Here is a 27,415-nt window from a genome sequence, read left to right on the forward strand (position 1 = left end):
TGACACGTTTTTCTATTGTCTAAAGGTGCGAATAAAGGACTGGGATGGTTTTAGTGGGATAAAGTAAACAAAAGAATTCCCGCGCGGCAATCGGCTGCTACGGCGGTCGAAAAGGTGTATACGCGTTTACACTTATCAGCCGGGATTTGAGGGGACTGGTAATGAAGAAGAATGAAAAATTAAAAGAAGAATTTCTCTTCACAACATAGCTGATAAAGATGGTTCATGCACTATGAATTTTTATCGCTTTTTCCATTTTCTTTTAGGTCTCTTTTAACAGCGGTGATCCTGTAGATCTCCGTTATGCTGGTGGTCCAGTCGTGCCAGAGGGTTTTGTACTCAGAGGAACATTAGATTTGTTTGGTTATCAAATCAAAGCATGGATTGCTCTTAGTAAAACCGTAAGTTTATTATTCAACCTCTTCTCAAGTTATATTTTGACGTAAGAGCTTCCAATGAACCTAAAAATAACCTATTTTGCTTTAGCCAAACCTGAGAAAATTGTACTTGAAGTTGACAAACGTTTCATGGCTTCAACAAAATTTCTGTTTCCCACACTGCTGGAGGAGTATAGCGGTATGGATATCGTCCTTTGGAAACTTATTGTTGTAGCTGGATTTCGAGTCCAGATTTGATCAAGTGTTTGAGATCAGAATTCCATATTGATTCAAGATCGTCTAATACTGACATATGAAAGATTTTTTCATACTTCACTTTTAGTCCATTTTGATCGATGGAGAACTGGACCCGATCAATCTTGGTGGTCACGTGATTATGGCCCGAAATGCAACGCACAAACACGTGGGCCCCAAATTGTATTTCAATTACAAACAAGCATCGCTCGCTCTCCCTTACTTCAAGGTAATTATTTTGAGTCGATCTTTAGCAAGTTTAACGGTCAAAACACATTTTGTGCTTTTTCTATTAACGAGAGACTTGAAGTAATTTTTTTTTGCTTCTTCTATGCTAGAATATCAATTTTGAACAGCCGATGATTGTATTAACATGAAAAGCAAATTGTGTATTTTTTTCTGAAATTGTATCAAAATTAAAAAGATTGGTTTGAGCTAGACATCAAAACCGTGTGCACATTACACAAATGCTCTATATAGTTAAAAAACTTAACCGATTCAAAAGGCCATAACATCTATTTGAACACCCCTGTGTCACCGACCAACTGGAACACCATCCCCACTGGAAATTTGGCAAAAGTTTGGCTCTCAGTGGGAAAATACCCTGAAATTTTAGCCCCACTCGAAATTCAATGTCTAAAAATTGCACTCCAAAACCATCCCCACTGGATTTTTAACCTAGGAATAATAAAATTTCTATCCCCATTGAGATTTCAACATGGATTTTTATTCCCACTGAAGAAAAAGTTACACCGGGGCTGTGAGACAGGGGTGTATTTGAATGCCACAACTTCGAATTTAAGTGAGTGAAATATTTTGGTTTTGGCCGATTATTGGAGGAAGGTGCGCAGGCTCAAGGCCCTTCATAGATGGTTTTAAACCCTGTCGAGTTCATCAAATGAAGAGATTTGTAATTGTAACTTCATTGTCTTTTAACGAGTGTTGCACTCCTTCGCATGTTTCTGACGGACTTGCTCTATTGACTTAAATCTGCCAGTGCCCTCTTTATACGGTAATGTTCAATATAGAAAATAGGGTATAGCCACAGATTTATAGAGCCCGCTATAGGGCTAGATGTCGTGCTTTAAGCCACTGCAGGCAAAAAAAAATTAAATACCTTATCGGCCTTTTTTACGCCGGCCCTAATTTAACGCCGGCCCCTGTTACGCCGGCCCTTATTTCGCCACAGTCTTTTCGGGCTTACGTCAATTAGGGCCGTAAAAAACGCCAAAACTTATAAAAATCGCTATTCAGGCTTCAAAACAGTAAGTATTAACTAAAATTTATATTAAAATGTCATCTTTCAGTATTAAACTGTTGAAAATTCCATTGAGCATCATTGATTTTCGTTTTTCAGTTTTGGATATAGAGTAACAAATGGATAGTTTTCATCCTTTAATCATGCCTAAAATCCTTTAAATTGAGAAAAAATGGTCAAAAATTAACGCAGCTTTTAGGTAAAAATTGCAAAATTTTGGTCCTTTTTACGCCGGCCCTTTTAACACCGGCCCTTATTACGCCACGAGCCCAAAAATAACGCCAATAAGAGCGGGCGTGGAAAGGGCCGATAATGTATCGGAAAAATGTTGTTGCCATTTTTTCGGAAAACCCGCGAAGCTTCTGGTTGGTCAAGCGCTGAAATTCTATTGTAATTTCACGTGTCCCAGGTAGGATTTTCTACCTAACCACGGCACACTTTTCAGCCAAAGCACGACATCTAGCCCTTTGGGCTATTTAAAGGCCGGACTCCACTTTCGTGCGATATGAGTGACAATTTTTTGACGTTTTTAAAAGGTCATTGGTCGGTTGAAAAATGAAGCAATTACATTGGTCAAAATTGACGTAACGGATGAAAAAAGTGGAACTTCCTTCCACTTTTTGTTTGTTCGTGCGAAACTTTTTTATGACGTAATCTTTTCTTCAGGCAAAAAAGGTTAAGAAAAAAACTGTCGCTCATTTCGCGCGAAAGTGGACACCGGCCTTAAATCTATGGGTATAACACTGTTTGAATTAAGATAACCGTACACAAATCGTAATTATTTTCCACTCATTTTTTTCAGATGTATTTTGAAGGCTATGTGAAAATCCTAGGTATCGAAATCGGAGCATTCTTAAACATTACAATGGAAGCAATGGAAATTCATATTTATGGAAAAGTGTGGAATCTTATATATTGCGATCTTTACGTTTCATCAAGTTATGATTATCGATCCATTAAAGACGCTCATTTCTACATCAGAGTAATTGTCGATCTGAGAGGTTTAACTGACGTGAGTTTGTTTTTGAATTTTATGTTTTTTTTTATAAGAACATCCGACATTTTTGAAGCCTTCGAATTTTCTTAACTTTTTGGGTTTTAAGCCTGAAAATGTTCTTACCATGTTCTTAACATTTTGGCCATCGAAGCGTTATGTTCTTATATAGTTTGTTCTTATTGAAAAAACGTGTACTCATTTTTAACCCTCTGACTGCCGTTGTCGGCATTCTCTGCCAAGAGCACTTTCCATTTATTTTCCAATGACGGGATATGCCAACAGAGAGATCTCACTCTATTTACCACGGTTTTATTTATTATTGAATGTTCGATTATTTAAATGGCAAAATATATTTGAAAGACGTATTTCATAATTCTACTCAAAGCAAAAACATATTGCTTATGTTTATAATGTTTTTCAGAAAACCAGCTAAATGTGGTCGCTAAATGTAGGCAAATAGATCGAACCTAAAAAAAAGCTTGGAAGTTAAAGGGTTGAGAAACCGGGCAGGTCAAAAAGGTGTACGGGGTGTACCGCACTGATTGGGATTTTTATTATCTTATTGTGTACCCAAAATAAGACATTGAAACAGCCCATCCAACGCTTTTTCTTCTCTAGAGTGAAATTACTGCAATAATGTTTAGATCGCCTCAGCTCATCTGAATCAAGAATGATTTTCATATTGAAATAAATGATAAGATTTCGTTCAATGCAAATAGCTTCGGAAAAAAGTTTTAAAGGGGTGACTATCCATGCTTTGAGACCTCTGTCCCTGTCCTCGACCCCTGGTAACTACCACTGACCTTTATATACCCTGGACCAAGTTTCTCGATCCCGTCCAAGCAAAGTCTTTGATCGCAGTATTTTGAAAGTGGTACCCTAATGGCGGCACTACTCAATAGCGGTGTAAATGCATCGAGAGCGCCAGATCTACTTTCCCTCGAACATTTTTGATGGAGTAGCGCCGTTAGACGTTAATATTTCAACACTACAATGGCTTCTTTACGGGTACCAATTCAAAAAAAATTTCGATCAAAGATGGCGGATATAGCTTGGTCCAGGGATATATAAAGGTCAGTGGTAACTACAGGCGTTAACTATTTTCTATCTATTCACCTCCACAAGGCAATTGAGAAAGCCCGTCGATCAGTGGATCAAGCTTTCAAAGCAGCTCAAAAACATTTACGTTCAGCCATCAGTCATGTACAAAGACAGAAACAAAAATGCAAAGAGAAGATGACGTTAAAATGCAACAGGTGTCATAATATTAAATGTAAAGAAACTGCAAAGAAATGTAAAGGCTTCTTAGATGACTTGTTCGAAAAACTGAGTAAGTACTTTGTTCCTACTACTGGATTAATTTTCGTAAATTTTTGCATTTTTACGATTATAAAACTCGCGAAAATTAATCCACGCAAAATTTTTAACATCAGATTCTTTGAATATCGAAAACATAATGAGATCAATGAAAAGTCATTTAAAACAATTATAAAAAATATCACATATAGACTTTTTCATAAATTACGTCACGAACATCACTTACATCGTATTCAAAAATTACCATGGTGATTATGTCCCTTGAGACATTAAATGATTTTTTTCATAAATAAAGAGTAGTTTTAATAAAATCCGCTGGGAGTTAATCAACATGGCAATAATTTCAAAACAAGGCAAGTGATGTTGGTGAGGTAATTTATGAAAAGGTATATTGTTATTCTTTATTGCGTCTTCTTTCAGATCCTAAGAACTGGTGGCGTCGCCGTAAACGCCGTTCCCTTGCACGTCAACAACGTAACGAATACTTCGCTTTACATCTTCGTAAAAAAAGATTCACAAAATTCTTCTGTGAGAAGATTGTCGGTGGAGCTTGCCAAGGTAATGTTGTTGAGTTTTGTTTTCAAGAAGTAATTCAATGATTTCAGATACAGTTGACGCTCTCTAATTCGACGCTCTACTATTCGATACGTTCTATTATTCGATAATATTGAAATTCCATGCCACCAAGAAACTCTTATAAAGACGCTCTACTATTCAATGCGCTCCCTTATTCGATGGAAATCAGATTCCCCTTGAAAATCTAATCAGAGAGTGTCAACTGTATATTTTTTTAAACTTTTACGGTTTACAGTTTATTAAGAAAGACACACAGCGCTTTCACGAGTTTTCACCATTTAAGTTAAATGGTAATAACTGAAAAATATATACAGTTGACGCTGTCTGATTCACCAAATTCTTCTGTGAAAAGATTGTCGGTGGAGCTTGCCAAGGTAACGTTGTTCAATACATAGGCGTAGCGAGATACCCTGAAAAATTTATGGATGAGAGCGATTTTTACGACACTGCAATTATTGTCTTTGTTTTATCAAAAGATAATGAATATGTCATAAACGTCTGCAACCCCTCATAAATCTTGCAGGGTATCTTGCTTGCTTGCTTGTTTACTACTGTAAATTTTCACTGACATGCCCAGTGTTTCACGAGATTTCATCCTTTAAGGCCCGGGGGGGGGGGGGGGTTACTAGGGTTGCGAGCTGACGGGGGGGAGGTTGCCGCCCGATTTCCGAACTTTAGACCCTTACCGGATCTAAAAGGGAGAAAACTAAGCAACGTTTTGGAAATTTTACGACCCTTAGCGGGACAAATTTGACCAATTTTGACAAATTTCGATCCTTCAGGGGGTAAAAAGTTGATTTTTCCGACCCTTAGCGGGACTTTGCAAGCCCAAAAAAGTACCCTAAGCCCCAAAAAAGTACCCTTAAGGGTGGCACATACTGTACCCTCCATTTGCCTAAGTACCCCCCCCCCTGGGATTTAAAGTAAATGATAAATACAGTTGATGCTTTCTAATTTCAATTCTTAAGGGAAATCAGATTTTCATCGAACGAGGGAGCGTATATGCACCACTTGATTCAAAAGAGCATAAACAGAGCGCTTTTTGAAGAAGTATAAAATCCTCATTCAAATGATACCAAAATCTTTGTCTAACTCTCAAGTTACAAGCTTTTATACAAATTTGAAAAAAAAGTTGAAAATTTTCACATTTTGCAAAAGATACTGCACGCTGGAAAAGTTAACATATTTCTCAAAGTATGGTTATTTTTCAGGTATCGCTTACTTGTGTGAAGGCTCTTGTAATCTGGTCAGCTTCATTGGTCGAGGACTCTGTCACACACTAGACATTGCTGTTGGCGTTCTAAAGTTTGCTGAGGCGGCATCCGGGTGGATTAATTCAGCCATTCAGTTCTTGTTACAAATGTTTTTAGTGCACGGGTAAGTCTTTTTTTCTGCCATTAGTTTTATTCTTGATGTGGTGCTTCTATCACAGTGCTTAAACCAACTGGAATCGAAATTGTGACGTAATGATATGCTTCAAGAAAGTTTTAGAAATAATACGAGGCAAGTCAACTTATCCAAATACACAAACCTAGCTTAAGCAAAGCTTAAAATTGGAAAGCTACCATACTAACTGGGCCAATAGGACTTTTCACAAATTACGTCACGAACATCACTTGCCTCGTTTTGAAGTTATTACCACGGTGATTAACTCCCAGTGGATTTTATTAAAACTAGTTCCTATTCATAAAAAATAATTTAATGTTTCAAGAGACCTAATCATCATGGTAATTGTTTGAATACGAGGCAAATGATTTATGAAATGGTCTAATAATCTTTCCATCCAGTCTACGAAAAAGTGGAGCCCAAGCTAGGTATACCCCTAAAGTTCCTTATAATGGTTTTAACTTTTGACGTGTTTCAGTATCCGCTTCGAATTGGGTCTTGGACAGAAATTCAACGGTTTCATGGTTGGTGCTGCGATCGATTTAACTTTATTTGGAAATCGAATGTATTTTGAATTCCAATTCGATCTGAAGAATCCGGTCCGTAGTATTACCAACGCCAAAGATGGAAGTTTGTACCGCTACAAAAAAGGAGTCCGACAGTTGAGGACCGAATTGACGTTCAACCCGTACGATAATCCGAATCCGTTTTCAGATTTTGATTTAGGAGGTAAGTGATCCCAGCTGACACCCAACGTTGTTTCAACATTAATCTAACGTTATATGGACGTTGTGAACGTTAGATGAACGTTGAAAGAACGTTGTGTGCCAGCTGGGTTGACAACACATTTTTTAAATAAGCGACTCCAATCTTCGGGACATGGCTTGGTTGCTTAGCATTCTAGCTCATTTTCTGAAAAATTTGCTTGGATTACCCCTGATAGTATACCATATTAAGAAAATTTATCAATCAATAAATAAATTTTTGTTGTTTCTTGCCTGTGACCCATCCAAATATTCAAGTCTTAATAATGGAAAGGCAATCACTGAAGAGTAGTATACCATATTTATGCTTATTGGGTCAAGGGCTATCGTTTGCCGTGCTTAGATTATCTAAAAGCCTTTGACTTTACTGGATAGTGAAAAAAACTTGGCTAATTTCAGGCTGGAGCCTTTAGCAACTTGGTTGCTTAAGATCGGTCTACACTTTCGCGCGAAATGAGCGACTTTTTTTTTTCTCAACCTCTTTTGCCTGAAGAAAAGATTACGTCATAAAAAAGGTTTTTTTTATCAACTTTTTTCAACCGTTATGTCAATTTTGACCAATGGAATTGCTTCATTTTTCAACCGACCAATGACCTTACAAAAACGTTAAAAAGTTTTCGCTCGTTTCGCGCAAAAGTGGAGACCGGCCTTCAGCAACCAAATTGTAATGTGTAAATTAATTTTGGTAATTTTCGAATTTAACATGGAATTCCATTTTCAATTACAGAGAATTCTAAAATTTATGTAAGGTCCCTTTAAGGTTAAGGTTCCTCCTGCTATCTTTCTCATTTTTAAATATGTTAGACTGAGTACTCAAATTAGATTTGGACAGAAAATATAAAATCAGGCATAAGTTATATGAAAAATCAAGGTTACGAAAAAGTCATTTTTAGTGCAAAGTTTCAAAATTTTACAGAAGATTGAAAAATGAATGAAAACACTTACTTTTTTCTTTAGAGGGTTCCTTTATAGTTAGGTAATACAATTATTTTTCACTTTTGAAAAGTCAATGAAACTCTAAACACTGTCTTTATAATAGCCATAGAGCGCGCCATTCGTAATTATTGTAGTAAGAAGAAAGCGTGTGTCGAGCTTGCTTGGTTTTTCTTTCGATGTTCTTAATTTGTTCTTAAGTTTTATCTTATTTTCAGTCTCGTGTTCTTATAAAAGTTTTCTTGTAAAAAACCCGTGTAACTTCATTGGGTAAACTTTGCTGGCATAAGACGTTGTTTCAACGTTAATCTAACGTTTTATGGACGTTCGTGACGTTAGATAAACGTTCAAACAACGTTGTATACTAGCTGGGTATCTGTAAAGTTTGTCATTTTTAGCTGACTTTTTCTCTATATATTCAAGGTACCTTCGGTATTGAGGCGTTGAATACGGGCGATGAAAATAGATTGGGCGCATGCTTGGGCGCCCTTACAACAAAAGATAATGGGGTGGTCAAATTGTTACCATGTAACGAGACAGACGAACGACAAAGATGGTTATATACTTTAGATGGGAAGTTGATTGTAAGTTCTCTCCGTAAAATTATTCATTACTTGATACAGTAACAATTTTCGCATACCCAAACAATTTGAATAGGCAGGGCAGAAAGCCGGCAAGGCTTCTGAACGAGTTACAGTTGACGCTCCCTGATTCGATTTTCGAGGGGAATTAGATTTTAATCGAATCAGGGAGCGTATCGAATAGTAGAGTGTCTTTTATGAGAATTTCTTGTTGACGGTGACTTACAATATTATCGAATAATGGAGCGTATCAAGTAGTAGAAAGTCGAATTAGAAAGTGAATTGTATGTTCATCGAATAGGGAGCGTATCGAATTAGAGAGCGTCTTTTATGGGAGTTACTTGTTGACAGTGACTTTCAATAATATCGAATAATGGAGAGTATCAAGTAGCAGAAAGTCGAATTAGAAGGTGAATTGTATTTTAATCGAATAAGGGAGTGCATCGAATTACAGAGCGTCTTTTATGGGAGTTACTTGTTGACAGTGACTTTCAATAATATCGAATAATGGAGAGTATCAAGTAGCAGAAAGTCGAATTAGAAGGTGAATTGTATTTTAATCGAATAAGGGAGTGCATCGAATTACAGAGCGTCTTTTATGGGAGTTACTTGTTGACAGTGACTTTCAATAATATCGAATAATGGAGAGTATCAAGTAGCAGAAAGTCGAATTAGAAGGTGAATTGTATTTTAATCGAATAAGGGAGTGCATCGAATTACAGAGCGTCTTTTATGGGAGTTACTTGTTGACAGTGACTTTCAATAATATCGAATAATGGAGCGTATCAAGTAGCAGCAGAAAGTCGAATTAGAAGGTGAATTGTATTTTAATCGAATAAGGGAGTGCATCGAATTACAGAGCGTCTTTTATGAGAGTTTCTTGTTGACAGTGACTTTCAATAATATTGAATAATGGAGCGTATCAAGTAGAAGAACGTCGTTTATGAAAGTTTCTTGTTGAAAGTGAATTTCTCGATATTATCGAATAAGGGAGCGTATCGAATGGTAGAACGTTGAATCAGAGATGGTCAACTGTATTTAGTGATCAATTGTCGATATTTTTCTACGTTGATATCCAACTGTTGTTTTTTTGAGGACGGCGGATTAACTGAAGCAAGTTGGAAAACCTGCAGTTCTGACCCGCAAAATCGAGGACGGTAAAAGTGTGGATTTCCTATCGTCCTCAGTCAGTCAGGATGTAGACAAATCAGAAACTAGCCATCTCCGTAGCAGACAAACGGAAAAGAATGAACTCGATATTGCTTGATATTTATTGCGATTTATTGTCGATATTTTTCTGTGGATATACCAGTAATCAAGAAATTTTAAACAGATTTTCTATAGTTTTCATGGGACTCACGGCCAAGCGGCTCAGCTATCTGTGATAAACTGAACTTAGCAGTTGAAGGAGTAAGGGCAACACTAATATGTGGTAATTATACTTTTGATCACTCGTCAATCGCTTCTTTGCGGATTAGCTTAATTCAGTTAACACAGTAAATTCCAAATATTTGGCTGTTCCATTAGATTTCCATACAGAGAGGTGGACAAATCTTTCAAAACAAAAAAGGATCTAAGAAATGTTTGGATACCCTCTGGAAAATAGTAAAATTTGCAAAAGAACACTGGAAAACTATCCTTTTCATACCTTAAAAGTGAGGGTGGACGAACTCAGTCAGCCTTTTACCCGTTGGAAATTTTAGAATATCTTTTAACCCTTGGAAAATGAAAATAAAACTCCCCATGGAAAATCTTCTCCGGGTAGTCGGAAATGTTCGTCTACTCCCTGTATAGATATAAAGTGGAATGGCCTATTAATTATAGGCGCGGGTTTCTTGTCCCTTCAAATGCTAGGTCAGTTCACTATTATCACCTGTATTTGAAAATCGTTTATAGTTGAAACGTCAACAAAATCTTCCGGTTCAATTTTTTTTCATTAGAATTTGTATTCCAAGAAATGCATATATTTCGGAAAATCAGAAAAGAGTGGCCTCACTCAGTACGATTGTCAGAAAGGTGATAAAACAAGAATGCAACATGGCTGTGAGCTGGACACACGTACCATCAAATTACGAAGGGAAGATTTGTGCTTAACAATGAAAGGTGAGTGTGGCCAATTTTGTCAGAAATGGATGCCTAGTCTTTTTGAAAGTTAAAAAAAACATTTGGAAGAAACAGTTGCTGCGCACCTAATTTTTAAGTTGTTCTTATTTTTTGGGTACTTTGAGCCTTTGAGGGTATTTTAGGCTTTATAACCAATTTCAAATACAATTCTTTGTTTAAAATTCAACTATTCTAGGCTCAGGATTGTTTAAACGTTGCTCTTTCGACAATTTTGAGCCTCATTGTTTTTATAAAATTGTTTAAAAATAGAGTATAACCTATGGATTTTTATTTCATCTAGGCTGCACACATCCCCTCTGATATATTTTAGGGATATAGGGGCTGCTTGCTCATCGTGTATAAAATTCCCATCCGAGAGTTGCCCCGTTATATGAGAGATTTTTAAATTTCATTAAATTTGAAATAAAAATGCGAATGGACTAGAGGTTGATATATACATTCATTGGATATCTAAACCTTTTTAAAGAAATTGAAACAGATTACCCCAATAACTCTCGGACGTGAATTTTATACACGATACGCATCCCCTTTAGCTCCAAAATATATCAGAGGGGGTGCGTGCAGCCGCAAATTTTTTTCCGTACATGGACGGGAGTATCATCGACGGTCGGGAGTATCTCATCTTTGTTGTTTGGTTTTGTTGTTTGGAATTGCTTAGGTCAGGGTTGCTAGTAACGGCTTGTCACTGTGCCGGGTGCATACTCGGCGCCTTGGGCCCCGCAGGGTTGCTAGAAACGGCTCGAATTTCAGTCAGGTTAAAAAAGGGGGCAATTTTACCCATATTATAATAACATTACTTCCGTCTTTTTTGTCATTCTATAAGTATTTCCAAATTTTGTGTTCTGCTGTGCGAGTGTGGCTTAACGGATAGCGCGCTGGGTTTCTGATCAGAAACTCTTTCATTTGGTGGATTCGAACCCCGGTCGGGTCGATATTTCAAGGTTTATGATAAGTTTAAGATACTCCCGCCCGTCGATGATACTCCCGACCGTCAAGATGAGATACTCCCGACCGTCAAGATGAGATACTCCCGACCGTCGATGATACTCCCGTCTGTCAAGATGAGATACTCCCGACCGTCGATGATACTCCCGTCCATGTACGGAAAAAAATTTTGCCATGTACGGAAAATAATTTTGCCGTGCAGCCTAGATAAAATTAGACTTCATTGGTTACACTCTTCCTTTATAAAAACAACTTCATGAAAAAAAATTAAGTTCAAAATTGTATATCAGAATATTTTATCTAACCATACTTAAGGCAAAGCAAGCAACAAAGGACCAGGAGCTATTGCACATCATGGCTCAATGAAATGTATTCACGTTGGAGCTACAAACCGTTTGGTGTTGAGAAGTGGTTGCCATAGAGTAGAGTAAGAATTACCTCTGTTTACACGTGTTTTATCAAAAAAAATTATTTTGAAGCCTTTGGGTGTTCTTTAACTTTTTGATCTTTAAGCCTAAAAATGTTCTTAAAATGTTTTTAATTTCAAAATTTCGAGAATGGTTTTTGAACAATTTTCTAAGAAAGGTAACCAGGATCCAGACAAATCAAAAGCTACCCGCTTCCATCATTGAATAAGACTAATACTTAAACTCGGTATTGCCTACTCGATATACAATGAAATCTCATTCGAACATCTATTACTTGAATCTTTCTATATTTTGGACTGATTCTCAGTCTCAGGGAACAAAGCAGTGAAAGGCAGTTTCTATAATTGGAATTTCTCTGTAATAATTCGAATTTACGTTGGCGTAGCAACTTTCTAGGCCTAATTGCAATCAGTTTAGGTATAATTGGGATTAATTTTACCAAGTTTTTGAAACAAAGAAATTTTTTTATACAGAGCGAATTTCCAAATGACTGATATGGGACATATCAAACAAATCTCAACAAACAGATGTTTACGGCCCGCAAACGGTCAACCGATGGTCGGTGCAAAGCTAGAATTGACCAATGACGTCAAAGCTTGTCATCAATTCGAATTTACATCGCTTGGTTCTATCAGACATGCGCAGTCGAGACTCTGTATTCAACCTGCAAACATGGTATTAAAACTCTTCTTTAGTTTTAAAGTTAGATATAGTTGATATTTAACGTACATAATCTAATGATCTAGGACTTTTAGGAAAACTTTCGATTATTTTCACGTGGTCCACAGCATGTCTGCTGGACTGCACTGAAAGAAACATTGGAAGGAGCGGGGGTTCGAATCAGAAATTCCTGGTTTCAGGCGCCGACGCCTTGACTATTCGGCAATGGCTAAAATTTTTCGAACCCCCCCTCATAAGGCCCAATATTTTTTCGCACCCCCCCCCCTACTAAGAAAATTTTTACGCGAAAAAGAATTCATCCAGATGCGGTACAAAGAGTATTATTTGTTTGTATGACAGTTTTTTATGTCAAAATAAGGTAAGGGAGATAGTTTAGCCCTGTTAAGTTAAAGTATAACAGGGTTAAGACAAGAATCATCAAGTGGTTTTCTCTGAGCTTCTGTAAAATTTGGAAAAAAATACGGCTTATTTTCCCCAGTAGCGACCTGGCTTAATTTTCTGGGGGTGCAAACTATGAAATTGGCGCCCCTGGTATTTTTTGTCCTTACTTGCGCCCTCCATTATTAAGTGAAAATATTAAACTGTAAGAGCAGTATGGTTGAAAGTAACGCCCGGAATCTTTGAGTCAAGAAACTTGGAATTTGTTTTTTGTAATTTGAAATGTTAAGGTGTTTTGACATTAGCAGATGCTAAGGAGGCGCAACCATGGTTTGCGCCGACGGGCGAAAATTTCAATATTTTTCACCACCATTTTAGCTAAAAGACACTTTGTTTTGACAAATTTCTTTTAAGAAGTACTTTTTCAAACCACTCTGATGAGCTGTGAGAGCCACTAATCTACTTCCCTCACCTAGCTCAATGTTACAAACCAAAAGGGCAAGGCGATGATGCCCAAATAATGCCAATATGAAATGTAAATATATACAATGAGATAAATTATAAGTTGTCGGCTGTAAGGCCGAAAAATTTTTGAAATCTTCAAACGTAAAACTATGAAATTAGACTTCCTACATTTTCTCTTGAGTTTCCCAAAAAAAATTGGAACCCCCCCCTAAACCCTCAAAAAAAGTTTGGAACCCCCCCCCCCTAAACCCTCGAAAAAAATTTCGAACCTCCCCTAGAATCCTCCACCCCCCCCCTAGTAGATACTTTATGACCGCTCCCTAAGTTGCTCATAAATATTTTAGCCTCTAGAATCTTACCCTAAAAATCTTTAGAGCTGTATGAAAAAGCCATTTCCCATCTAAAATGCGTGGTTTTCATTTAAATGCAAAATTGAAAGCAAAATCCATCGCCAAATTTCGAAAAATACACTGTGTGAAAACAAAGAATGCGCTAGATTCAATCCATCCAATCCATTCATCTCAATCTTGTTGATCTTAATTAATATTAATTTTTTTCGTTCAGGAGATGAACCCTCACGATTACACGGAGCTTATCCTCGGTTCACGTTGTGATCACACGCAAGCTGGAAGATCAAGTGGGTCACCGGCTGATCAAGAACTCACTTTCACTTTCATACCACGTGAGGTTTTATTTGCTGTTTCATATCAGACACATATTTCATATCAGGGCAGTGTCTCCCTATTGTTATATTGTGCTGATAGAAGCCAAAAAAGATTTTTCCTTTCCTCTTTCTGACCAATCTTGTTCCACATCCGTGTCAATCCAATATGAAAAAGCTTATAATTAAAATTAATGAGTAAACAAACGATATCACTCTTACTTGAAAACAAAACTTTTAAAGGACATCATAAAAAATATTCCTACCCACTTGCTTACACATCATTAAACAAAAGAAATACCAACTTTCGAGAAAGGGTTTATGCTAGAAAGTTTGAAGTTAATTCTGCTTTGTCAGCAGAGGCGCGCCTCCTTTCTATATCATAAAAAAGAATATCTTCAGTCTAATACAGTCTTCTTTAATCAGTGGGTTGGGTTGTTTATACCAAACTTATACCAAAAAAAATTTAAGTTACCTGAACCAGCTCATCGAGAGCATCATCTTGGTAGTAGAGTCTTTATAACTCGAACCTCTATAACTCGAACAAGTTTTCTCGTGTCTTAAGTCGAACAAATTTATGTCTTCCCCCTGTGTTCGAGTTACGGAGACTATACAAAAATCTATTTCAAATTAGCTGGCAGTGTTTTTTCGAACCTCAATAACTTTTGATAGAATTTGAATTCAGTAGTGATTTTGTGCTCGTTGTAAAGACAAACAGGAGTGGAATATTGTCATAAAGAAAAAATCTCAAAAAAACTCGGAAAATGAAGATTGAAAATGAAGAAGAAGAAAATCAACTTCTTCAATAATTGTGCTGTATAAAATGTATTTTTTTTGCAGAGGAGAATTCACTTCAAATGGAGAGATGTGCAAGTTTCTATGGTTCAGTTGCTGAACAAAATTTTGTTGTCATGGGTGAAGAAACAAATCCTGTCTGCTCCAAATTCTCCAAGAGTAAGTACAGCTGTTTATGCTGCATTATTCAATTATATTGAAAGTCACCATCAACAAGACATTCTTATAAGTTATAAACGACTCTGCTTGGTTCGTGTTGATAATTCGCTTCTCGTTGAGGGTTAATTCATATCAATTTTGAAATATTTTTTGAAAATCCTTTTTTTCTAGATTTGGCTTACAGAAAAGCTGCATCTCAATCAAGTATCAAACATAATGGTTTCCCAAGTCGTGCTGTGGACGGGAACTTCAATTTCCAATGGGAGAAAGGTTCATGTATGCATACAAATGAAGAACGAGACCCGTGGTGGAGAGTTGATTTGGGAAAAGAATATATTGTTACAGGTAACTCTTTGGTTTGGATTGGATTGCTCGTGAAATTTAGATTGTGACAGATTTAAATTAATTTTAAAAATTAAATTTGTTTTTAGAGTACATGATATTTTTTCTATGACATTGCAGTAATAAATTTTCTATATGGTTGAGCACTCCAAGGAAAAAAAATTCTTGAAAATCAAATTTTCCAACTTCTTTCTCGAAAGGGAAACTTGCACAGATTTGTGCATTTTCCCCCTTAAGTTGAATAGTAAAAAGTATGTAACATATGCACGAATCCTATTTCGGAGTGTCTCTCGATAAGTAAAAAGTCTAATTAAATTTCAAAAGATCGGCCTTACTTACAGTTTTCTGTAAAGCCCGAAGGGCTAGATTGAGTGCTTTAAAAAATTGAATATCGCAAATAATAATGTTTATTGAAAATTCGCTAAGCTTCGGATTAGTCAAGCGCTGAAATTGTATTGCAATGTTACGTCACCTTGGTTGGATTTCCTACCGTAATATAACTTACTTTTCAGTCAAATCATGCCATCTAGCTCCTTCGGGCTTTGTAGATCTTTGACTTTACTATATTTTCCTTTTTCTCTTTATGTAATATATCACCAGTGAACAACTCATAAAAAAAGAGTTTTCGGTCTTAAAAATTGAAATACTCCGCAGTGACGTAAAAAAACTCATATGTACTAAAAACATAGAGGCTGATGAAATAGGCTGATTGCGTAATGTCTCTGGATAAGTAGAATTAATTTACATGAAAATTGAAAAGAAATTTGCTTTATGAACTAATTTTCAATTTTCTTTATATTTAAGATATCACCATCATGAATCGTGGGGAACACGGTGAAAGATTTAATAACGTTCAAGTTCACGTCGGCCAATACCTGGATATCAAGAGTAATCCAGTCTGCCATGAACGTATTGTATCTTCTAAAGATGGAGAAGTTATCAGGTTATCTTGTGATCCTCCCATACCAGGGCGATTTGTTGGCGTTCAACAATTAAAGTTGTCTGTTCAAATGTATGGCAAAGGAATTTTATCAATGTGTGAAGTTGTAGTTGCTTCAAGATTAGGTAACAATTTGAAAGAGGTTGTCTTTATCAACGAGTCTTCGTGATCCTCTAATCTCTGAGAATAATCTGTTTTCGTTCAAATGTATGGCAAAGGAATTTTATCAATGTGTGAAGTTGTAGTTGCTTCAAGATTAGGTAACGATTTGAAAGAGGTTGTCTTTATCAACGAGTCTTTGTGATCCTCTAATCTCTGAGAAATCTGTTTTCGTTCAAATGTATGGCAAAGGAATTTTATCAATGTGTGAAGTTGTAGTTGCTTCAAGATTAGGTAAAATTTTAAAGAGCTTGTCTTTATCAACGAGTCTTTGTGATCCTCTAATCTCTGAGAATAATCTGTTTTCGAAAGCAGCTGTCTTTACTTGGGTATTTTTGTGCTTTTAAGCAATGCAGTTTAGTCAAGGCAACCCGGGGGAAAGGGCACCCAAATCCTGAAGAATCTGGCCATTTTTGGCTTATAAATGGGCAAAGATTTCACAAGAAAATGCTACGTAATGGTCAAGGAATTTATTTATTAGATTTCAAGTAATTTTCTTTGAATTTTCTCTTTTCTATAGGTGGGATGACGGATTTGTGTCAAGTCGAGAATGGAGGTTGTGAACATATCTGTAGTAACAAGTGTGGTAAAGAATTGTCTTGCAGTTGTCTGCCTGGATATCGTCTTGCCTATGATGGAAGATCCTGCATTGGTAAGTATTGTTAAGTTATGTAATTTCCGCTATTATAGAAGCAAATGTTCGATTTGCGTAAGGAAGCGTCTCTATAGATTCGAACGTTTGCTTCCATAATGGCGGAAGTTAACAAAACATGAAAAAACCCATCCTCTAGAGATTTGGACGATCGGGGTTATTTTTTTTTCAAGTTTTGTTAAGTGGTGTAATTTTTATGGAAATCGAAGGTTTGCTCCGGAAATAGCGGAACTTACGTAAGATAAACTGACCTATACCTATCTAAAGTATCTGTAAGTTTTAGTCCAGTCAATCACTGACTGCTTAAGTCAAAAGTTCCATTTTCATCTTCAAATGGCTAAAATATAATTCAACGTTTTTCCTTTTACCATTCAAATTTCACTTTCACTTTCGTTTTCAGACATTAATGAATGTTTATCAAACAACGGAGGATGCAGAGTTGACAAACAAGCACGTTGCATTAACTACCCTGGTGGATTCTATTGTGGTTGCAATAGAGGATATATTCTTGCTGATAACAGTTTAACGGAGTGTGTTGGTAAGTTATCGGGGAAATCGGGTTTTACTTTTTTCGGGATACAAATGGTTGATCGGGGAACCATTTGGTACAAACAAGCTCGTTGTATTAACTACCCTGGTGGATTTTACTGTGGTTGCAATAGAGGATATATTCTTGCTGATAACAGTTTGACGGAGTGTGTTGGTAAGTTATCGGGGAAATCGGGTTTTACTTTTTTCGGGATACACATGATCGATCGGGAGAAACAAGTTCGTTACATCAACTACCCTGCTGAATTCTACTGTTTGTTACTGGTGTTGATTTCAAATTCAATTTTCATTATATTGTCAATATTTCATTTTGAATTTGGTCTTAAGTTTCATACTTAAGATAGCTAAAGATAGTAGAATAAGGACCCCAATAAGTGTATGAATATTCTACTCGAGTTACCCGCGTTTTAATGGTAAAACCCCCGATATACACGAGTACTATCCTATCAATTAAAAAAAAAACTTGTACGGTCAAGTAACTTGAGTTTTATCGAGAATTCTTATTACTTTTGAATAAATCACAGTATTTGAACACCTGAAAAACTCGGGTGAATTTCTCACCGGGTTTTTCAAGTACCGTCGTTTTTGTATAAGATTCCCATTTCTGCACTAAGATTCCTTGCCACTTTTCTACTAGAAAAAGACCAGGACTTCGGGTAGTTGAAAAAAAGTTTCAGAAAATTAGACAGTCTCGTCAGTAAACACACAATTTTCCGTTCCTTTAGAAACAAACCCTTTCAAATTTTATGCTGATTATCCCGGGAAAAATAGCGGTGAAAAGACTCTGGAAAAGTGACAAGAATCTTAGTGCGGAAATACAAAACGATGGTGTTTTCGGTGTTTTTCCCTAAATTGCGACATCGTCAACCACTCCTGGTCTACTTTAGAAAAGGGTTGTAACTTTTGATAGAATTTGAATTAGATATTTTTTCATTGAAACCAAAACTGCTAAATTGAGACAGACTTTACCTTTGTTGTAATTGTAGTCCCTTAAATGAGACTTTATTTACATTTTACAAAATTGAACTATTTCTTATAAGCATCTATATTTTAAAAGAAACAAATCAATGACTTCTTGATAAACGGTTGTTATACAAAGTAAACAAGAGATGACAATATGAGCATATTTATTTTTGAGAGGCTATTTAAACAACAGCATTTTAGTTCAAGCTATGTCCAGTTATCAAAGATTTATTATACACTGGATAAACGACTCATAAAACGATGGAGAGCGATCATTGTATTTCCTTTGTTTCAGAAAACAATTGATGTTCTAGCTTTGTCCGCAAAGGACAACTGTCATGGCGGCTCGAAGATGTCTGATTTTTAAAAATGTTTATCAGTCTTATTTTTAAAAAGTTCTCTAGCTCTTTCTTTTTGTACATTTTCAGAAAAAAAGTTTGAGAGTAAGGCAAGCATTCCAAGCCGGATACATTTGTAAAATCTAATGTGAGGAAATCATCATTAGACAAGAAATTCAGACAAAATGCTTATAGTGACACAAAATTTTCAATTGAAAATATCTTTCCAAGACTGTCCCCAGAAGAGCTGAAATTAACATACACAAGACTTGAGTGTCTTGGCTCCACTGTGGTATGAAAATCCTTTGGAGGCACGTGGTGGCAAGGTGGTTTTTGTGAGGTTGAAGTTTGAAAATTTCCGGTGTCAACATTAGATTTCTTATACACAACACGTCTTTTGCATCTTTCTCACAGCTTGAAACGTCATAACGACTTATAATTATCAATTAAGTGGAAGAATCTAACTCTCACAGGAAAGTTTTAAGTCTCTTTTGGGAATTGGATGAGTGATTTTCGATAAGAAATGCAATAAAAATGCTTCGAAAAATCATTTAACGAGGGAAGGAGAGTGAACAATAACATCATTACTGCGGACATAGCTAGTACACGAGAAATCGGCAAAAATCTGTTACTTGTATATCCAGTGTATAATAAGTCCTTGCAGTTATAATCCATTCAATAACAAGGCTCTCTTTACATTTTACTGATTTGAACGAGTGCGCGGTCTATTAAAACAACAGCATTTTAGTGCAAGCTATGTCTATTTATAATCCATTCAATAATAAGGCTCTCTTTATATTTTACAGATTTGAACGAGTGCGGATCAGGGAATGGAGGTTGTGAACAGATGTGTAATAACACTCTTGGCGGATACATGTGCACGTGTAGAAAAGGCTTTGAACGAAAACCAAACAATCCTTATGGTTGCCAAGGTGAATGTTATAATTAACTTAAATTTGCTTTTTCCAGAAAAAAAATTACCCCCACTGTTGAGGATATTGATTTTTCGAAGTATCGAACCCCCTGGATATCCTACTTTGTTAGTATAGACCCCCCTGGATATCCAGTCTTAAAAATATGCTCAACCCTCTAGATATCCTCTCTTAAAAAGATGCTTACCCCTGGATATCGTACTTTTTACTAGAAAAGACACTTTACCCTCTGGATATCCGCTTTGTAAATATTTAACCCCTGGATAACTTACTTTATTAGTAAAGACCCCCTGGATATCCAGTCTTAAAAATATGCTTAACCCCCCCTGGATATCCGATATCCTCAATAGGCACAGACTTTTTCTGGAAAAGCCCATTATTGGGCTCCAAGGAGTTCTTTAGATGTAATGTCCCGCAGAATACAGGTTTTTCAAGACAATCCGCGAAAAGTATCATCACTACATTGCAATAGGACAGTATCGTAGACAAGGGGGGGGGGCGCAAAATCTGTGAAGGAGAGCAGATTTTGCGCCCCTCCTGTCTACGCTGCTGCGTTAAAGGGAATCATTTTACACCTAGTTAGATCATGACATACTCAAAGGTGTGACAAAGCACCAAAAAGATTTTGGCTGAAATCTTTTATAAGAAAAAGTAAAATTTTGCTGAGGCTCAGCTGTTCTTATTTTTTGGTACTTTGAGACTAAAATTGTTCTTATCCTTTTCTTATTTATAGGATGTAATTGAGTTATTTAGGCTTTATACCCAATTTTACTACTTTGTCCACCCTAAATTGCTTGAAATTTAGTAATTCAAAGCTCAGGATTTTTTGGCAATTTTGAGCCTCATTGTTCTTATATAACTGTTCATATTAAAAAAAGGGTAGCCGAGAAGATTTTATTTTCACTTTCTTTCCCAAGACATCAATGAATGTTTGTCTAATAATGGTGGATGTGATCACAATTGCCATGACTACCAAGGTGGCCATTATTGTTCGTGTAAGGTTGGATTCCGTCTCCGAAAAGATGGTAAAGCTTGTGAGGGTAAGTAAAAATATATAAATTTTTTCAAAATTTGAAATTTTGTTAAATTTTTCTATTGAGGAAGTTTGCTAAATTTTTATCGAATAGACTAGTGTTCAGGATGTTTGGGAATTTTCAACTTATTTTCAAGTTCTAATTTTTCAGTATAATACAAATAATAAAGTTGTTACTGACCAAGTTTGATTTCTACCCAGTTAATAATTTTTGAAAATATTTCTTTTGTGTTTTTAGAGCTCTTTTGTCCAGTCCTCGAAGCCCCATATCATGGTCACGTGACTCCAGCCACGTGTTCAAAGAAATATGAAAACATTGCAGTTGGAAGCACGTGTAAATTCGAATGTTCTAAAGGATTCGAATTAAAAACCAATGTGGGTGCACAAACATTATCGTGTCGCATTGACGGTACATGGGATCATGGTACACCGAATTGCCACCGTAAGTAGAAATCATTACTGTTTTCTAGGTTGCTACTGCTGACCTTTATGTATCCCCGGACCAAGCTATGTCTGCCATCTTCGAAGTTTGTTTTAAAGGGGTACCCGCAAAGAAGCCATTACAGTGTTAAAAACTCGTCTAACGGCGATACATCATCAAAAGTATTCGAGGGAAAGTAGACCTAATATTTTCGATGCATTTACACCGCTATTGAATAGTGCCGCCATTAGGGTACCACTTTTCAAAAAACTCTGATTTGAAATTTGAGCGTTCGAAAATCTAAGGTTAATTAGAAAACACCACACTTTCAATGTATTGTTACAATTCGTCACCACAGGTCCTATTTTCCTTGGAGAGTCACGATTCTCATGACTTCAGCTCCGGTCGTCTATTCCCAGCTGGCACACAACGTCGTTCTAACGTTCATCTAACGTTATATGGACGTTCTGAACATTAGATAAATGTTGAAACAACGTCATTAGCCAGCTGGGTTGATAACGACACGTCGTTACTACTGAAACAGAATCTGGAGGGACCTGGATGAGGCAATAACTTGTCTATTATTTTTCTATAGCCGTCAAATGTCCAACTCTTCAGCGTCCAATCAACGGAGGTCTGGTACCCGCTCGTTGTCATGACGATCAGCGTGGTTATAACGAATTTGGTCAAAGGTGTGTGACGTATTGTCGCCATGGATACCGGTTGAGAGGTGCACCAACCAAATATTGCCAAGCTAATAAATCATGGTCGAATAACAATGGACCATTGCAGTGTGTGAAAAGTAAGCTGTGTTGATATTATCATGAACATATAAACGACTGGACATCTATCTCCTTTGTTTTTTTTGTAGAAAGGGCTGCTAGCTTTGTTGACGCCACGTTAAAAGCATAAAATGAAACAATAAATTTTGATGATATACCACTTGTGAATACCTTGCTAACAACGTCAAAACTTCCACAAAAGTCTCTGTTGCTCTACTTTTCTCAAGTCTTTTATCTATATCATGACAAAGATAACAGAGGCAAAATCATCGTCAGCTTGTCAAAACTCCGGCTAATATTTCTAAATTTTGACTTAAAAGTGTCGAATAATTTTAGAGAGTGTTGCATTCTAATTTTGATATGCTTATAACATAGGCTCTCAACTTTGGCAAGCTATTTTTTTCAAGTCATAAAAGAAATTATTGGAGTGACAAAAGGGATTCAAAAGTATACACGCAGTTGAAACTCTGCATTTCAGAGTTGAAAATGTTGATGAAATATATTGCAAACTTGTGAAAAAATTCAAGAATAATTTTTTTGTGCGTTACGAGTAATGTTCAAGCTCTGTCAATCCTTTTACCTAAATAATTCAAAGAAATAGAATTATGACGGAATATTGTCGGATTTTTCATACAAATTTTGAAATACAGGCGGCAACGAAGCTCGCTTCATTATCGATAAATTTAAAGGCTATCATTTAACGCAACCTCGTCCCCGTATATCCCAGGCTTTATTTACGTTACTGATTGACGCCAGAGAATACCCTTAGTGTTGGCTGATGCGAGTTCACCCTCCAAGTTGTGTTGATATTATCGATAAATTTAAAGGCTATCATTTAACGCAACCTCGTCCCCGTATATCCCAGGCTTTATTTACGTTACTGATTGACGCCAGAGAATACCCTTAGTGTTGGCTGATGCGAGTTCACCCTCCAAGTTGTGTTGATATTATCGATAAATTTAATGGCCATCATTTAACGCAACCTCGTCCCCGTATATCCCAGGCTTTATTTTCGTTATACTTATTGACGCCAGAGAATACCCTTAGTGTTGGCTGATGCGAGTTCACCCTCCAAGTTGTGTTGATATTATCGATAAATTTAATGGCCATCATTTAACGCAACCTCGTCCCCGTATATCCCAGGCTTTATTTACGTTACTGATTGACGCCAGAGAATACCCTGGTGTTGGCTGATGTGAGTTCACCCTCCATCAAAAGTAAGCTGTGTTGATATTATCGATAAATTTAAGGCCATCGTTTAACGCAAACCTCGTCCCCGTATATCCCAGGCTTTATTTACATTACTATTATTGACGCCAGAGAATACCCTGGTTGTTGGCTGATGCGAGCTCACCCTCCATCAAAAGTAAGCTGTGTTGATATTATCGATAAATTTAAAGGCCATCGTTTAACGCAACCTTGTCCCCGTATATCCCAGGCTTTATTTACGTTACTGATTGACGCCAGAGAATACCCTGGTGTTGGCTGATGTGAGTTTACCCTCCATCAAAAGTAAGCTGTGTTGATATTATCGATAAATTTAAAGGCCATCGTTTAACGCAACCTCGTCCCCGTATATCCCAGGCTTTATTTACATTACTTATTGACGCCAGAGAATACCCTGGTGTTGGCTGATGCGAGCTCACCCTCCATCAAAAGTAAGCTGTGTTGATATTATCGATAAATTTAAAGGCCATCGTTTAACACAACCTTGTCCCCGTATATCCCAGGCTTTATTTACGTTACTGATTGACGCCAGAGAATACCCTGGTGTTGGCTGATGTGAGTTCACCCTCCATCAAAAGTAAGCTGTGTTGATATTATCGATAAATTTAAAGGCCATCGTTTAACGCAACCTTGTCCCCGTATATCCCAGGCTTTATTTACGTTACTGATTGACGCCAGAGAATACCCTGGTGTTGGCTGATGTGAGTTCACCCTCCATCAAAAGTAAGCTGTGTTGATATTATCGATAAATTTAAAGACCATCGTTTAACGCAACCTTGTCCCCGTATATCCCAGGCTTTATTTACGTTACTGATTGACGCCAGAGAATACCCTGGTGTTGGCTGATGCGAGTTCATCCTCCATCAAAAGTAAGCTGTGTTGATATTATCGATAAATTTAAAGGCCATCGTTTAACGCAACCTTGTCCCCGTATATCCCAGGCTTTATTTTCGTTATTGATTGACGCCAGAGAATACCCTGGTGTTGGCTGATACGAGTCCCTCTTTGCAGAAGGGGAGCTTTTCAAAACAATACGTCATAAAAATATCTCATGTTACAAAGTTACAGTGCAATAAGACAAATCACGCTTTTACTCGAAATTTTTATGTGCTTGTTACATGACATTTATTTCTGATTGGTTCGAATTTATTGATACTAATAAAGTTATCAGCTGTAAGCTGTAAAGCAAGTAGCATGGGAATAAAATCACGTGAACTTTATCGAGTAATCACATGTTTTGACTGCACTGGTATAATTTTGTAACCTATGATATAACAGCTTCCTTTGTTTCAAGCAGAAATTTTTTAGGACCATTCACGTGATGATGAGGTCTTAGATATGACCCGGCCGGGGACTATAAAAACCGAAAAAGCTGAACCTGGCCAGGGATTAAAACTACAACCTTACACACCGCCGCCGAACATTCTACTTGCACTTCGGTTGATATCCTTTCTTTAAACATATATTTTCAGCCAGTAGGGGTAAAAATAACGGACTGATGGGGATTAATATTCCCATAATTTTTATGACCGGGGATTTAAATTCTTTTGTTTTCAAGTCAGAATTTCAGTGGGAATGGGAAAAATAGCGTAATATTTTGCAGTGAGGATTGGTTTATTTGATCATTTTCAGTGGGAGCAAAAATTGGAGTATAATTGTCCACCGAGACGATATTTTGGCCAATTTTTCCAGTGGGAAGGATTCTCTGTGGGTCTGTGAGAAGGGGGTGTCTTTAAAAAGATGATTTTACAAAGTGTATATTTAAAAAACTGAATAAAAACTTTCTTTCCATAGTTATCGAACCTCCGTACGTCAATTGCCCGACTGATATCCAAGTTACTCTTCCAAACAACGCAAATCAAATTAGCCTGGGATCCAAGTTCCAACAACCACAGTCTAACGTCAATTCATCAATGATTACTTCGTATCCCGATAATGTTGGACCGGATTACAAATTCCGATTCGGGAAAACATTGGTTTCATATGTTGCCATGGCGAATGGTCAACAAGTCTCGTGCTCTTACTTCGTTGATGTTAAAGGTGAGAATCGGATTTGATTTTCGGGTAATCGGGGAATATTGAACCCTTCTGAAAGCTGGGGAGCATATATTTATAATTTAGTTGTCATCCATTTTAGAATACTTTTCTAACTCAAAACTGATTTTCGGGAAATCGGGGAATATTGAACCCTTCTGAAAGCTGAGGAGCATATATTTATAATTTAGTTGCCATCCATTTTAAAATGCTTTTCTAATTCAAAACTGATTTTCGGGAAATCGGGGAATATTGAATAACCCTTCTGAAAGCTGAGAAGCATATATTTATATTTAGTTGTCATCAATTTTAGAATACTTTTCTAACTCAAAAAAAAGTTGATTTGAATTGAAAACGCATTTTCGTTTTACACAAAACTTTTCGATATCGTTCGAAGGCTTTATATTAACTTTCTATAAACGAGGAAAAAATGTTTTAGTGAAAATGAATGAGCTGACGATTCGTTGATAATGGTCCAGGTTGTTTTAGTGTAAATAGCTACAAACTTAAGCTTATAATTTTAATACCTAAAAATTTTAGTGGAAATTTCAATTCACCTTTTTGACCGTAGCCGCCAATTGCCGCGCGGGCATTTTTAGTTTAGTGGGATAAAAGTGGCACGCGCCTGACCGCGCGACTACGGTCGAAAAAGTGTATTTAGCGGATGAAGGATAGTTTTTGGGAAAAAGTGTTTTGTTACAGCCTGAAAAAAAACGAGTGTGGGAAATAATTAAAATAATTTGAATTTGGCAGGAATTTAATTTGCCAGATTCAGAAATTTATTTTAGCGTCTAAATCCGCCAAATTAACCGGATTGTCTTTCCGACAAAACTCTTCCTCTAAGGTTTTTTATGTCTACATTCATGGTCGTAATAATTGAGAAAAAAGGGAAATTCATACGAAATCTTATAACCACAAACGATTTGCGCTCTAAATTAGGTTGGAAGGGTAGAGTTTTAACTCTGAGTTTTAACACTAGACTTAAGACTTAAGCTCAAAAATGGTCCAATAGGCCTCAGAATATAGCCTGGAAGTCTGTAAACCCTTCCCGAATTGAAATATACGATTAAATTTAAGAGATGGCCCAAAATCGACTTTCTCGCCCGAACACCGAATTTCGAAAAACGAAGAAATAAGCTAAATTCTCAATAGATTTTGACCATGATTGTACTTTTCCAATTTTTTTTTTCTGTTAGATTCTACCCCACCAACTGTCAGCGATTGTCCAAAAGACATCATTCAAAACACCGGGCGCCTTAGTGAGATCATCACATGGGCGGAACCGAAATTTTCGGACAACGTAGGTGTCCGGCGTGTGATGGGTCCGGTAAGAAAACCCGGTGAGATTTGGTATCCAGGCGAGGAGATGATAATGCAGTATGTAGCATCTGATATCGCTGGAAACCAAAAGAAATGCTCTTTCAAAGTTGCTCTTAAAGGTATAACTTTTAACTTCTTGCTTTAAAGATACACCTTGTAGACTAGTTTATATGTATAAGAATTGCAAAGCATTCCAGACTCATTTAGGCTTTATTTACCTTACTGATTGACGCCAGAGATTTATCTAGCGCCATCAGTAAGCATCAAAAAGGAAAGGAAAGGAAAGGAAAAGAAAGGATAGAAAGGGAAGGGAAGGAATGCAGAAGGAAAGGAAGGAAATGAACACGAAGGGATACGAAGGAAACGAGGTTGTCCAGACCCTACTCGTTTCGCAATTGCTAGCAAACGTTATGACAAGACAATCCACGATCTTTAATTATTTTAAATTGGCAATGGGGTGGGTAAAAGTACAGAGTTAATAAAGCCTTGTATATAAATAGAGAAAAAACTTAAGGCTGATCTCTACTTGCGCCCGCTTCGATCGCACTTTTCCAAGCAAAGCTTCCACGCTATTGGTCAAAGGAAAGTGAAGCAAATCCATTGACTAGATCTGACGTAACGGTTGAAAAAAAGGTCGAATTTT

General features: G+C 36.8%; 1 protein-coding gene across 1 annotated transcript in view; it reads left to right on the forward strand.

Moving 5' to 3' along the window:
• The window catches only part of LOC136817171 (uncharacterized), a 76,116-nt gene that overhangs the window by 22,898 nt on the left and 25,803 nt on the right, over window positions 1-27,415 (forward strand). Inside the window, exons 18-40 of the mRNA XM_067073506.1 lie at window positions 267-401; window positions 721-861; window positions 2,693-2,902; window positions 4,013-4,217; window positions 4,625-4,762; window positions 5,992-6,157; window positions 6,645-6,895; window positions 8,287-8,447; window positions 10,385-10,547; window positions 11,829-11,940; window positions 12,415-12,616; window positions 14,030-14,147; window positions 14,967-15,080; window positions 15,252-15,425; window positions 16,227-16,487; window positions 17,042-17,173; window positions 17,574-17,876; window positions 19,830-19,955; window positions 20,873-20,995; window positions 21,227-21,430; window positions 22,005-22,211; window positions 25,213-25,458; window positions 26,649-26,891. Of these exons, the coding sequence (XP_066929607.1) occupies window positions 267-401; window positions 721-861; window positions 2,693-2,902; window positions 4,013-4,217; window positions 4,625-4,762; window positions 5,992-6,157; window positions 6,645-6,895; window positions 8,287-8,447; window positions 10,385-10,547; window positions 11,829-11,940; window positions 12,415-12,616; window positions 14,030-14,147; window positions 14,967-15,080; window positions 15,252-15,425; window positions 16,227-16,487; window positions 17,042-17,173; window positions 17,574-17,876; window positions 19,830-19,955; window positions 20,873-20,995; window positions 21,227-21,430; window positions 22,005-22,211; window positions 25,213-25,458; window positions 26,649-26,891 (4,135 nt within the window). The remainder of the gene's footprint in view (window positions 1-266; window positions 402-720; window positions 862-2,692; window positions 2,903-4,012; window positions 4,218-4,624; window positions 4,763-5,991; window positions 6,158-6,644; window positions 6,896-8,286; window positions 8,448-10,384; window positions 10,548-11,828; window positions 11,941-12,414; window positions 12,617-14,029; window positions 14,148-14,966; window positions 15,081-15,251; window positions 15,426-16,226; window positions 16,488-17,041; window positions 17,174-17,573; window positions 17,877-19,829; window positions 19,956-20,872; window positions 20,996-21,226; window positions 21,431-22,004; window positions 22,212-25,212; window positions 25,459-26,648; window positions 26,892-27,415) is intronic.

The sequence above is a fragment of the Clytia hemisphaerica genome, unplaced genomic scaffold (assembly GCF_902728285.1).
Source record: "Clytia hemisphaerica strain Z4C2 unplaced genomic scaffold, Clytia hemisphaerica genome assembly, whole genome shotgun sequence".
Lineage (NCBI taxonomy): Eukaryota > Metazoa > Cnidaria > Hydrozoa > Leptothecata > Clytiidae > Clytia > Clytia hemisphaerica.